Source organism: Vombatus ursinus, unplaced genomic scaffold, assembly GCF_900497805.2.
Source record: "Vombatus ursinus unplaced genomic scaffold, bare-nosed wombat genome assembly UNPS02006429.1, whole genome shotgun sequence".
Taxonomy (NCBI): Eukaryota; Metazoa; Chordata; class Mammalia; order Diprotodontia; family Vombatidae; genus Vombatus; species Vombatus ursinus.
Window position 1 is genome coordinate 3,078 of NW_020946207.1, and position 14,248 is coordinate 17,325.

Genomic DNA, 14,248 nt, shown 5'->3' on the forward strand with positions numbered 1-14,248 from the left:
TCCAATGATATTGTACTGATTACACTGAGCTTCAGAACCCTATAGGCTTCCTCAATAAAACACTGATTTTGAAAGGTGGAAGAGAACTTAGTAACCATCTGATCCATCCCATAAATAAAAGGAACCCCCACCATAACATAACTGACAAATAGTCATCCAGCATCTCCTCAAAGACCCCTGAGGAAGGGGAACTCTCCCCACCTCAAAGCAGTCTGTTCCACTTTTGGATAGCTCTAATTGTTAGAAACTTTTTTTTCTGGACGTAAAGCCCAAATTGCTTCTTTGTAACTTCCTGTCACTGCTTGAGGTCCTGCCCAAGTGGAACAATCTCTCCCCCAAATGACAGCCCTTTGAATACTGATACCCAACATGTCTCCCTTGAGCTTTCTTTTCTCCGGGCTAAACGTACCAAGTTCTTTCAACCATTCTGTATGACATAGACTCAAGGCCTTTTTCCATCCTGGTTATATTCCTCAGAACATGCTATGGTCCATGGGGTCACAAAGAGTCTGACAAGACTGTATGACTGAATAACAACAACAAAAACCGAAACTTAGCATGAAAAGATCTCCTTGAGCAATTTGGAACTATGCCCAAAGGGCTATAAAAATGTGCATACCCTTTGACCCAGTTTAACAGTGACTTTCTTAAACTATGGTGCCCAGGATTAAATATTAAAGTCTGACAAGGCCAGAGTATGGGGGACTATCACTTCCCCATTCCTAAAAGATATGTCTCTGAATACAGACTAAAATCACATTAATTCTTTTGACTGCCACATTGCACTACTCACTCATACTGAGCTTGTAGTCCACTAAAACCCACAGATCTTTTTCAGAATAACTCATCTCTAACCATGCCTCCCCAGTCTTGTACTTATAAAGTTGATTTTTTTTGTACCCAAGGGCAAAATTTCACTTTTATCCCTATTGCATTTCATTTTATTAGACTCAGACCACTGCTCTGATCTGTTAAGAACTTTTTGGATCCTAGTTCTGCCCCCGAAAATATCAGCTTGGTCATTCCTGCCAGAAAATTTGAGAGCATAAAGACTACGTTTTGCCAAGACTGTGACAGGCAGTTGAGTTTATTTCTTGGTAACCTGTCCTGTAAGTTTTGTTTTGATAGAACCTTGTTTGTGTGTCTCCGTTCCATTAGCAGAAAAGTTTATTTCACACCATTAACCAATTTTGTAGTACTGTATATCATACCCTCCTACATCATTCATCACTCAGAACAGTTTTATCCCATGAATAGAAGGTGTAAAGAAAGTATGCTGACTCATCTTTGTCAGTTTCACTTGAATTGGGATCAGAGGCATCTCTAAGAAAAAGAGAGAAGTAATAGAACTCTCCATATTTATTTATAAATTATGTATGTGTACTACTATACTAAAATATTGTGTACGTTACCAAACACAAAAAGAACTTTTAAAAAGATGACTAGATCAAGATGAAATAAATGATATTTTAAAATAATTGTATTTTTATTAACAATATAAAAACTTTTATGCTGTCACTAAAATTTATAACACTTTTCAGTGACAGCAATTTGAATATTCTGTCTCATTTTTGAAAATTGTTTAATATTGTATGATACAAAGATTCAATGGTCTGATTTTTTTTTAAGGCAACTGGGGTTAAATGACTTGCCCACAGTCACACAGCTAGTAAGCGTCAAGTGTTTGGTCTGAGGCCAGATTTGAACTCAGGAGCTCCTGATTTCAGGGCTGGTGCTCTATCCACTGAGCCACCTAGCTGCCCCCAATGGTCTGATTCTAAGCTCCATTTATTTCAGTACTTGGTTTCAATGGCTACCATAGGCAAAAAAGATGCAAAAGTATAACATTGCCTGCCCTTATTAAATTGAGATATTCCCTTTATCAACCTCATCCACAATTGTGCTAAGGTTTCTTTTGAAATTTGGCTAGTGTATTTCTATCTTCCTTGATGTTGGAGGGTGAGAACATGGAGAACGGTCCAGGCAATCATCCAGAAGCTTGATTGGGAAACTGAGGGCTTGGGACACAGAAAGTATACATTGCTGCCCCAGAGGGGGAAGGGGAGGCTCCAAGGACAGGTTCCTCATAAGGGGCCAGGCAGGAATACTCCCTCCCCTCTCATATGTAGGAGGAAGGAGCATGTAAGGGAAGGAGTGCAATTTTTTTATCATGATTATTACTCAACCTCTGCTTAAGTGAAATAGTCTCCAGGATTTCTTTTCCAATGCTTCCTCCTTCCAATCCTTCAAATTTGAAAAGAAAAAACACCGTCATTAGCTCCTTCACACTAAGATTTAAATGTCTACTATTATCTCTCTTGGATAGATGGGAAGGGTCACACAGCTACTAAATATCTGAGGCCACATTTGAACTCAGGAAAAATGAGTCCTCCTGACTCCAGGCCTGGCACTCAATGCACTGTGACACCTAGTCAGGAAAACCTGAGTTCATATCTAGACTGAGACACTTCTAGCTGTGTGACCCCAGGCAAATCACTAACTTCTGTCTGCCTTAGTTTTCTCTTTTGTAAAATGGGGTTGATAACAGCAGTTACCTCCTAGGGTTGTAGTGATGATCAAATAACATTTATTCATAAAGTACTTTGCTAATCTTAAAAGGATTGTATAGGGGAAGGTGGTATAGAGGAAAGTTACTGGCTTTAGAATCAAGAGGACCTAGGTTCAAGTCCTAACTCTGGTGTTTTAGGTCATGTGTGACGCTGGGCAAGTCATTTCTTTTCTTGGGTCCTCAGTTTTCTCATCTGTCAAACGATAGGTAATTTATAAAGTGCTTAATTTACTTAATAAATGAATTTGAATGACTCAGATAGGAAAGATGCTATGCTGTGGAGATAGGGGAATGGGAAGAGGGAGAAGTGTAACCATCAGGGTATCATACAGGGAAATTACATTATGTCTACTTCATATTTGCTAATTTGTTTCCTCTTGCCTTGCCCACTGTCCAAGCTTACACAGGAGAGGCAACAGCTGGAGAGCCCTCAATCAGGAGTCAGGAATACCTGAGTTTATATTTTGCTTCTGTCAAATTGGCTTATTGGCCATGTTACCTGGGGCAAAAACTGTGATGTGCATGTTCCTTGTTTCCACCCAACTTAGAGCAGGGGCTGATCTGTTTTAGTCTATCTCAAGCAACCAACACAATACCTTATTATATTGTGTGTTTGATCTCATCAGTACAAGGAATTATCCACGATGATGCAATTGTCAGAACTGGCAACCTCTGTGTAATTTAGCAATTTTCTAAAAGCATTTAGAGGTTACTGAGTCAGCATATTCATATTTCTCTGACTTGCCCAAGGTCAGACAACCAGTATGTGTCAGGCAGAATTTCCACCTCCAAGGCTCACCCTCAATTCACTATACTATACTGCCTCTGGCTTTGCCCATAGTAGGTGCTTAATGCTTCCTAAATTGGGGGCAGCGAGGAGGCACAGTGGATAGAGCACTGGCCCTGGAGTCAGGAGGACCTGAGTTCAAATGCGGCATCAGATACTTAATGCTTACTAGCTGTGTGACACTGGGCAAGTCACTTAACCACAGTTGCCTCACCCCCCACCAAAAAAAAAGCTTCCTAAATGGAATTGAATTACTCTAGTTCAGCAAAAGATTCTGGGAAATAGGAACCTGTCATTTGGATTGGAAAGGAAAATCTTCAGTATCATTCTCCCCTCTTCCTACAGTGAATCAATAACAAATCTCTCGTCTGTCACCCCTTTACCTTCCCCAAGTGATTTGAGTCATTCCTCTGCTTCTGAAACTGGGAAAATCATTGACTCAAAGGCATAATGATTCACAGTCAGAGGGAGCAGCATAGAAAAACTACAGAGATTGATGGTGATTTTTCTGTCCTTGTCTCTCTTTCAGACCCAAGAAGCAAAATGTTCTTCCTTCTCTCATTTCTGATTGTGGGAATGAAGCTCCGCCTGATAACAGGTAACGATAACAACACCAACCACAACTCTGTGAAGCAGGTGCACAAGTGTTATTGTCCAGGTTAGCTACAGCACATGGTCAGGAGTTCCAAACCACTGGTGACCCCAGTATCTTTGCATGATGAAGGTGAGCAAAAGGATATCCTCTCCTATGGAACACTTCGACTGTCCAGGCCATCAAGGAATATGTGAATGAATCAGACTCTTCCACTCAACAGAGGTCATGAAAGCCTCCATAGAGAGTTGTTCTCCTTCCCTCTCCTTCCACAAAGAGCCTCATATTTAGGATTAGATGCTGCAGGTCAAGCTAAACGTTTCCATCAAAGGAATTTTTTTTTCATTTCCAAATGTTAATGTATCTCACTGACATTTGCATTTCAAGAAAAACATTTTGTTTTAATACTATGATAGGGTTATTAGTAAGGCAGTTAGATGATATAGTAGATAGGGTGCTGGTCCTGCAATAAGAAAGACCTAAATTCAAATCCAGCCTCAGACACTTGCTAGCTGTAAGTCACTTGACACTGCCTGACTCAGTTTCCCCATCTGTAAAATGGGGATAATAATATCACCTAGCTGCAGGATTGTTGTGATGCTCAAATGTGGAAATGTACATAAATCACTTTGCAAACCTTAAAGCAATGTTAGCTTCTGTTATTATTATTAATGCCCTCCCCCCCATCTTTTTTCAAAAAACTCATAGAATGTTAGAGTTGCAAAGTACTTCAGAGATCTAGTCATTTACAAATGAGAAAATGAAGTCCAGAAAAGGGAAGTGAGTTGCCGAAGGGTTTGCTGTGTCTTCTCTCTCTCCAAGAGAAGGTGGGATTTCCAGGCAATGTACTGAGCTAGGTGACCTGCCCACTCCTGAAATCATGTTGGGGTTGGGATGCCCAGTCTGAATCACCTTGCTTAGCATGAAGGTCTCAACCCTTCACTCCACAACCACTGCCATCTTCTTTCTTCAAAGTCAATTTGATTGTGTATTGATTTAGCTGACATGTTTCTCAGGGGCCCAGGGCAAGTCAAGGAATTTATTAATTTATTAATTGCCACATTGCTACTAAAGGATCACATCAGTCTGAGCACTGGGCAATGAACAGAAAATAGTAACAATAATGTCCAGCTAACATTATGTAAAATGCTATTAATACAGCATTTTTCAAATATCCCATTTTATTCTCACAACAACCGTGGGAGGTTCATGCTATTATTATTATCCCCATTTTATATATGAAAAAACTGAGGCAGGCAGAGGTTAAGTTACTTAGCGTCAGTCACATAGTAGGTGTTGGAGGCTGGATTCAAATTCAGGTCTTTTTGACTCCAGGTTCAGCATTCTATTTACTATGCCATCTAGCTGTCCCTATATGCAGGAATATATGTTTCATCTGCCATGTAGACATTCCCAAGTCACAGAACTCCTGAACCCTAGGCTACACGGAGTTCATCAGAATTTTCACTAATCTCGGAGCCCTTGGTTGAGGTGACCCAAGGAATTACTGTCAGTCACTGTAAGATTTTTATTCAATAAGCTGCATAATTCAGTGATTTGTTTGTAGTATCCTGGAGTTGTTATAACTGCTAACTCAGAGCTATGCCACATTGCAAAAACACAAAACTTCACACTTCTCAGGAAGCCTTTAGTGGGGGTGTTCCTCAAGCCCCTGGCTCTGCTAGCTAACAGAAGAATACATAGGGATAAGCTTTCTTTGCACAAAATCGAAGGGAAGGGTCTGATGTGAGAGGAAAATCACATTAAATCTCAGTAAAGAGATTCTGGATTTTTCCTTTTCCAATCTGAAACAGACAGTGCAACACAGCTGTATCCATCAATGGGCATTTAGTATGAGTCTGAGCACTTACTATTATTTGAATGGAATATTTGAATAAAGCTTCCTTTCATAGCTACCTGGCACTCAGAAGTGATATCAAAATAGCTAGCTTCTCTTCAAACAAAGCAGAAGACAGTCAGTCAACAAGCATTTATTAAGTGCCTATTATGTTCTGGTGACCATGTTAAATGCTGGGGATTCAAAGAAAGGCATAATATGAAATAAAGCTGGAAAGGTAGGACAGCCAGATTTTGATGGACTTTTTATGCCAGACTGAGGAGTCTGCATTTTATCTTAAAGGCAATAGTGAGCCAATAAAAGTTTTGGGGAAATGGAATTTGATAACTGAACCCTAATCACTCCAACAATCTTTAGCCTTCATTCATTTAGCCAATCACTTTGCATTCAGTGAAAAACCATTAATAAACACTTACTAAGGACATCTTCCCAGCCACCCAGCCTAGCAATCAATGTATGTGTCATTCTATACTCCTCATCGTCTCTCACATTCACTTTGGGAAATGGGGTGGTATCTTGGGAAGATTATTTTGGCAGTTGTGTGGAAGCAGAGAGATCAGTTGAAAGTTTATTGCCATAGTCCAAGAAAGAAATGAAAACTTGAACCAATTGGTGATCCTGTGAATAGAGAAAAGACGACAATGGTGAGAAATGTTATGTTTAACAGGAATTTGCAATGAACTGGATGGGTGAAGTAAAAGAGAGAGAAGAATCAAAGATAAGACTCAAGTTATAAAACAGGGTAAGTGGGAGGATTATGGTGCCTTAAACAGAGAAGGTTCAGGTTTATGGGAGAAAATACTGAGAAGAGTTTTGGATATACTGAGTTTTAGATGACGATGAGACATCCAGATATTCACCAGCCAGGATTGGAGACATAAGCACTGAGTATATTAGGATTTGGAAGTCATCTGCATTGAAATAATAATTGAATCTAGCTGACTGGCATCTACCTTCTGAGACATTTATTAATATGCCATTATATCTGTGAGAAATAATTCATTTACACCCTTACTCTATTTCATTCAGTATCAATCAATTTGACATGATTCCATAGGAGTAGTGATTATAAATTCTATATATCAGGTCCCAGAGTTGTGAGCTACAAATTATAAGATCACTTGTGTAATCATAAGAAACTAGCTAGAGGCACTCCATCCTTGTTTTTCCTTATCATGGTGAACCAAGCCCAGTGTGATGGAGGTGACTCAATTACATGGAAAGTCCTCCAATTTATTTTTGTACTTATGTACCATTCTCTTTTGTCCAAACTGAGCAACTGACCATCTTATGACCATTTAGTCAGTGGAGATGCCCCATGCTTTACCTAATCTGTGGAACACCCTCCCCTGCTGATGTGTTATTTTTGTCCCTCAAGAGCAAAGTCTATCAGCCAATCAGATTCTATATTTTAACACACCTTTTTTTTTGCATATTTGGGTATCAAACTCTATAAATACAAGGTCCTGGAAGAATGGGGCATCTGAGATCATGTGAAAGATCTAAGGTTCACTTCATTAGAGGGGACCATGGACAATTTAATAAAGTGCCATTGACTAAAAAAAAAAAAGGAAATAATGATTGAATCCATGGACAAGATGAGATCACTAGTGGAAGAAACAAGTATAGAATAAGAAGAGATGAAAGTCTAGGACAGAGCTTCAGGAAACACACACACTTGAAAAGGGGAGGGCTTTAGTTTAAAAACATCTTTTTTTCTAGACCTGGAGCTCAATATCTGGTAAAGTCAGTCAATTAGCTAGCATTTATTAGGCACTTCCTATTTTCCAGGAACTGTGCTAAGTCATGGGGATACAAAAAAAAAAAGGCAAAAGACAGTCCCTGCTTATAGTCTAATGGGGGGAGACAACATCCAAACAATTATGTACAAACTACATATGTGTACACACATACACACACACACACATATTAAACTGGAGATAATCAACAAGGGAAAAACATTAGAATTAAGTGGTGGTCAGGAAGGGCTAATCGCAGAATGTAGGAATTTAAGACTCAAAAGAAGCCAGAAAAGCTAGGAGGTAGAGATGAAGAGGGAGAGAGTTCCAGGCACGGGGAATAGCCGGCACAAATGCTCAGTCTGGAAATGAAGTGTCACATTTAAGGAACAGCAAGAAGACCAGTGACACTGAACCACAGTTTACCTACTGGGGTGTAAGGTGTAAGAAGACTGCAAAGGCAGGAAGGGGGCAGGTTATAGAGATCTTTATAAACTAAACAGAGGATTTCATATTCGATCCAGAAGGCAATAATAAGTCACTGGAAATAATGTAATGGGGCATGGATGTGGGTGGGGATTGTGACATAGTCATACTTGCACTTTTGGAAGATCAGTTTGACAAATCAGTGGAAGATGGACTGGAGTGAGGGGAAACTTGAGGCAGGGAAATCTACCAACAGGAGGAGATGGAGACCTGCACTAGGATTAGCACTGTCCTGGTGGCACCATCAGAGAAGAGAGAAGGCAGTGTATATGGGAGATGTTAAGAAGATAGAAATGATAGGACTTGGCAACTCATTGGATATGGAGGGTGAGAGAGAGTGAGGTGTCCAGAAAGACACTAACATTACTAACCTGGGTGACTGGGAAGGTCACCTTGCCCTTAGCAGATGTTCACAGACAGTTTTTTGATGGAATGAATAAATGATTGGGGTAATGCATGAAGACTAAAGATTGATGAAGTGTTTAGGGTTCAGTTATTAGATTATCATGGAAAGGCTCCCAACAAGGATCATGGGTCCACACATCTGGAGCTATAAGGGACATGGGAAGTCATCTGGTCCAAACCACTCATTTTACAGATGAGGAAACTTGGAGCAAAGGAGGTTAAATAATTTGCCCGAGGTCCCACAGGTAGGAAGTATCAGAGGTAAGATTTTAACCAGATCCTCTTATTTCAGAAGCAGTGTTTTTCCACAATACTATAGGAAGTTTAATTTGACATGAGACATAATTAGGAAGGAGCCCCATTGCAGGATCTTAAAAAGGAGGTAGCTTGATAAATAGTGTTTGATGAGGATGATTTTTGATTGACTGTATTGAAAAGGAAGTGGAAACAAGGATAGTTGCGTTAGCCCAGGTATAGGATGTTTAGGGATGTAAGAAAGGGCAGTGACAGTATATCCAAGAAATAATGCAAAAGGAAGAGTTGCAGATACACGGAATGAGAGGAGGCAAAAGAAAGAGGAACCTCAGATGAAGTTATGAGGCCACAGATTATAGATTCAAAGACTGTAACATTCAGAAGCATCCTTAGAGACCATCTAGCCCAAACATTTTACAGAAAAACCTGAGATCTAGATTAGGATAAGTGACACTCATTGACATTACAACAATAGTGACAGAGTCTCTTAATTTCTATTGAAGTGATCTGTTCACTGTATCAGGCAATCCATGGGGATGATAGAGGACTAGCCTTTTTTGTCCCAACTAAGACAAAATTGGGGTCTGTAGGCAGATAACGCCACGTTAATTTTGTTTTGCTTTCCCCCTAGGTTTATTTACGGTGACGGTTCCCAAGGAACTGTATATAGCAGACTATGGTAGCAATGTGACAATGGAGTGTAACTTTGACACTGGTGGACAAGTGGACATTGACGCATTAAGAGTCACTTGGGCAAAGGATGAAAGGAAAATTGTGAATTTTTCTAGTAAACAGAAAGACCTGGAAATTCAAAGTGAGCACAATGAAAGAAGAATGACGTTGTTAGAGGACCAGCTGTCCCTCAGGAAGGCCTTGCTTCACATTAGGGATGTACAAATAATGGATGCTGGCCAGTACCACTGCCTACTTCTCTATAGGGATGCTGCTGACTACAAGTACGTCACTCTGCAAGTAAAAGGTTGGTTATCTTGTAAGGGTGCATGAACATATATGAAGGTGGGTAAGGATGTGTAAGGATAAAAGGGTGAATGAAGGTATCTTCCAGAATGTGTGAGAGCCTTTGAATCTTGGACACAAAGGGCTCCAGTTCTGGCCTTAATCAGACTTGGTTCCATTCCAGAGGAGGCCTGACCCCACAGAGGGTGGCAGACATTTTCTTTGTATTTTCTGGTTCATCCTCCTAGAAGAGGTAATCTTTTTCTCCACAAAGGCTATAGTTGCAGGGAACACTTCCCAATGTTGGGCAAGCAGCACCCAAATCAATGACTCTACACCTCTAGAGCTCATGAGGTAGCTACCAAATCTGAAAGCAGTAATCTTCTGGAATCATTGTTTGATGACCTGTGTTCAAGGAAAGAAAACACAAAGCCAAAGAGGCAGCCAAGAATTTGAGGTCTCATCTCAGGCTCACCTAAGCAAGCATCTGTTCTCATGACCATGAATGTGGCTGCCATAGCTATTACTGGGGGACAAGTGAGAGGTGAGAAAACTCTCCCCATCTCCTCCATGAGGCCTTTCCTGGTCTTCCCAATTATTTAGTGCCCTCATCCCCAAATGACACTGAAATTACCTTATATATATATTTTTTGCATTGATTTATCTGTGTATATTTTGTTTCCCTCAGGAGACCCTAAACTTCTTAATGGAAAGAACTCTTTTGTCTTTGTATCTCCAGTGCCTAACATAATGACTGGCACTTACTAGGTCTTTGGTAAATGTTCCTGATTCACTTAAGCTGTCCAACAGTGAAAGAGGCTACCCCCAAAGAGTGTGGTCTCACATTCTTTCAGAACACCATATTAGTAAAAGCTGAGTGGTCATTTGTTATGACTGATATAGAAAAGATTACTCCTCGAGTATGAGGCTAGATCCAGTGACTCCTAACATCTCACCTCTTAAGAATCTATGATATATGATTCCACGAAAATTGCTCATCTTTTCTTAAGAAACTTACCCTCAACCTAACTTCCACATTTTGTGGTAGGTAGGTGAGTAACACTTCCATCCCACTTCTCAAACAAGAAGTCAATGTGATTTTTGATATGCTGTATATACTTAGATGTGTACATGCTCTTTCCCTGGATAGAAGGTAAACTTCTTGACAGCAGAGATTGCTTCATTTTTGTTTTTGTAACCCCTGCACTTAACACCCAGCACATAGTAGGTCCTTAATAAATGCTAGATGATTGGTTCCAAAATCCTGATGGTTTTTTCTACCAAACTTCACTCTTTTATGTTCTTTCCTTTCAGCCTCCAATTCAAATCTCTAATCCACCCACTAGTCATTTTCTGACTAGGTTTGTTGTTTCATCATTTCTGTCATGTCTAACACTTCATGACCTCAGTTGGAGTTTTCCTGGCAAAGATACTGGAATGGTTTGCCATTTCTTTCTCTATTTCTTTTCACAGATGAGGAAACTGAGGCCAATCAGGTTAAGTGACTTGCCCAGGGTCACACAGCTACTAAGGGTCTGAGGCTGGATTTGAACTCAGATCTTATGGAGTCTAGGCCCAGTGCTCTATTCACTGCTCTACCTAGTTGCCCTTCTGACAAGGTTATTCTATTCAATTAAAAAAAAAACCTTTATTGCAACCTTCTAGGTCCTAGCTTTTCTACTTTTGTTCTCTTTCCTGAAAATGGATACCAAAGTCACCATTTCATATGGTGCTATACACACAGTAAACATTTTCTGTAGATGAGGAGGAGGAGGAGGAGGATGATGATGATGGCAATGGCAATGTTTGCCTAATGTTCCATTCATGTTTCTCATTAATATGGAGTATTTCTCTATGTATCAGGATCAATGATTTTCACCCTTAACTAGTGAGTGGTCTAAGAATTATATAAACTAAGCTGCCTTTCAGTCCTACCCAGGTAAGTAAAACCATCACCACTCTTGTTTATTGCTTCCATTCCCAGCTTTCTATTTTCCCCATTCATCCCTATGCCTGAATAGGCTTTCATAAAAATGTATTCATTTAATCATTCATTGATTCATTCAACAAACACGGCATATCTACTGTGTGCAGAGCACTGTTATAGGTGCTAGAAGCAATCAGGTTTAGAGAAGGTAGGGCCCCTAGCTTTTGTGAAATTTACACAATGGTAAGTTACAATGTTAATTTACATAATAGTAATAGTTAGGAGAAAAGACACAAGCACCAACAACCATAACACACACTGCTACATAATTTAGTGTGTTAGTGAGTTGCAAACCTCATAAAATTCTACTTCCTTCCAAAAAGCCTTCTCTGCCTTTTGGAACTCTGGTAATTATTTTCTCCACTTCTCACCCAATGCCAACAAGCAACTCATATTTTCCACAGCTTACTGATGTCCACAAATTAAGTCAATATTTACTGAATTAATTTTAGTTTGGTCCCTTGCTATATCATTTTCTCTGCATTGTACAATTTATCTTTGTATAAAATAACTAACATTTATCTAGTGTTTTAAGATTTGCACAGCACTTTGTAAATATTCTCTAATTTTATTCTCACAACAACTCTGGGAGGTAAGTGCTATTATTATCCCCATTTACAACTGAGGAAACTGAGGTAGGCAGAGGTTAAGTGACTTGCCCAGGGTCATAGAGCTAGTAAGTGTCTGAGGCAAGATTTGTACTCAGGTTTTCCTGACTCCAGGTCCAGCACTTTATCCACTGAGCAGCCAACATCACCAATGCCTGTTTTAGGTCTTCAGTGTCTAACTTTTTTTGGGTAATAATATACAGAGAACAATTAAGTGTGTGAACAAGCTAAGTAAATACCATTAGCTCATGATTATTTGAGGGTATCTAGTCCCTGTTTCTCGCTTCTCCTCCAGCAGAAGAAATGAAAGAATCCTTGCCCTCATAGAGCTTATATTTTCTTGCTAGTTGCCCCTAGGAAAAGCTTTAGTTGAAACAGTTAAAAAGGTTCTCAGAGTTTTAACAATTTTTCAATTCAATAAATACTGTCAACTTCTCACAGTTTGTTTTAAGAAAAACAAACGAAATTAGGCTGTGTCCCCACATTTTTATTTCTCTCAAGCTGGCTTGACAAATATTACATTGGAGTTACAGTCCAAAATTGGGCCCCCCCTAAGGGGGCCAATTCAGAACTGGCTCAATTTGGAGGTTGGGGGTAAAGGGTTATATGCCCTTCCAAGAGTAGGTGTTCCCAAGGGGTGCCAATCAACTCTGATTGGTCAACACATTGGGAGGTGGGCTATATTAAAATGAAGGTCTTGAGTATGGATTTAGGTCACCTAATCCTGGTACAAAACCTTTTCAACCAGAACTGTATCGCCCCTGCCCACCATTCTACTTCCAGACAAAGGAAATACCTGTTCTATCAGACCACTCTCCCCTCCCCTCCCCCCCCGTCCATTCCCAGTGTTGGCCTATCTAGGCAGAAGAATCTGTCTTCACCCAAACCTGGGCAGCTTCCAATGCAATCTCATTATCAGTAATGTCCTGAAGAACTTTCCAGAAGAGGGCTGTCTGGGAGTGAAGCTCTGAGAATCATTTTTCACAACACTTGTTAGTCTTCTACTATGTACAGGGCTCTGCTAGGCAGAAGTTATTATATTTCCTCTCCTGGATATGATGTCATTTGAGACCTATGATGATGATCACAGTTTCCTTTATTTTTAATAGCAAGAGAGGAGACTCCTTGCCTCCCAGTAGATCATAAGCTCCTTGAGGGCAGGAACTGGCTCATTTTTTGTATTTATACTTCATATATATATTTCTGCCTAGCAGAGCCCTGCACACAGTAGGTGATTAATAAGTATTCACTGAATTAAAAAATCAATTAAAACCCTTAGAATACCTTTTTAACTGTTTCAACTAAAGCTCTTCCTGAGGGCAACTAGCAAGAAAATGTAAGCTCTATGAGGGCAAGGAAGCAAAGAATAAATGAAGTAGAGAAGGAAAACTTACTCCATTTTCATTTTTCCTAGCTTCCTACAAGACAATAAATACTCAAGTCATCAGGGTCCCAGGAAGCAATGAAATGGAGTTTACCTGTCAGTCTAAAGGCTATCCTCTGGCAGTGGTATCCTGGCTAAACATCAATGAATCTGTGAATACCACCCACTCGAAGACCCCTGAGGGTCTCTATAACATCATCAGTGTCCTGAGGCTAAAGGAAAACACCCATAGGAACGTCAGCTGTGAGTTCTGGAATGAAGCTGCCCAAGAAAGGACGTCTGCTATTGTGAACCCTATTTTAGGTAACCATTGACTCCCCTTTCAAACATCAGTGGCTGCCAGTGGAAGGGGGGTGCTTATCAAATGCTTTTTCGGCAACAACATGTAATCGAGGCAAGTTCAGTAACTCATTTCCAGAGACTGCAATCTCATCTTGCTTTTTCCTTGGGAAACCTAGACCCTTACTGGTGATAACCCACATTTTGATGTCTCTTAGGACATAGCTCTGTTCTCACAACAACCCTGTGAGTATTTTTATTCCCTTTTTACAGATGAGGAAACTGAAGCAAAGTAACTGACTCATAATTGCACAGCAAGTAAAGGTCAAAGTTGACGTATTC

At 40.0% G+C, this 14,248-nt stretch overlaps 1 protein-coding gene across 1 annotated transcript; it reads left to right on the forward strand.

Annotated features, from left to right (window-relative positions):
* The first annotated feature begins 1,090 nt into the window (after positions 1-1,090).
* Positions 1,091-13,941, forward strand: LOC114033004 (programmed cell death 1 ligand 2-like). The gene is made up of 4 exons (XM_027848448.1): positions 1,091-1,109; positions 3,886-3,954; positions 9,323-9,670; positions 13,658-13,941. Exons 2-4 carry the CDS (start codon positions 3,900-3,902, stop codon positions 13,939-13,941), a joined length of 687 nt encoding a protein of 228 aa, XP_027704249.1. The 5' UTR covers positions 1,091-1,109; positions 3,886-3,899.
* Positions 13,942-14,248: the final 307 nt, after the last annotated feature.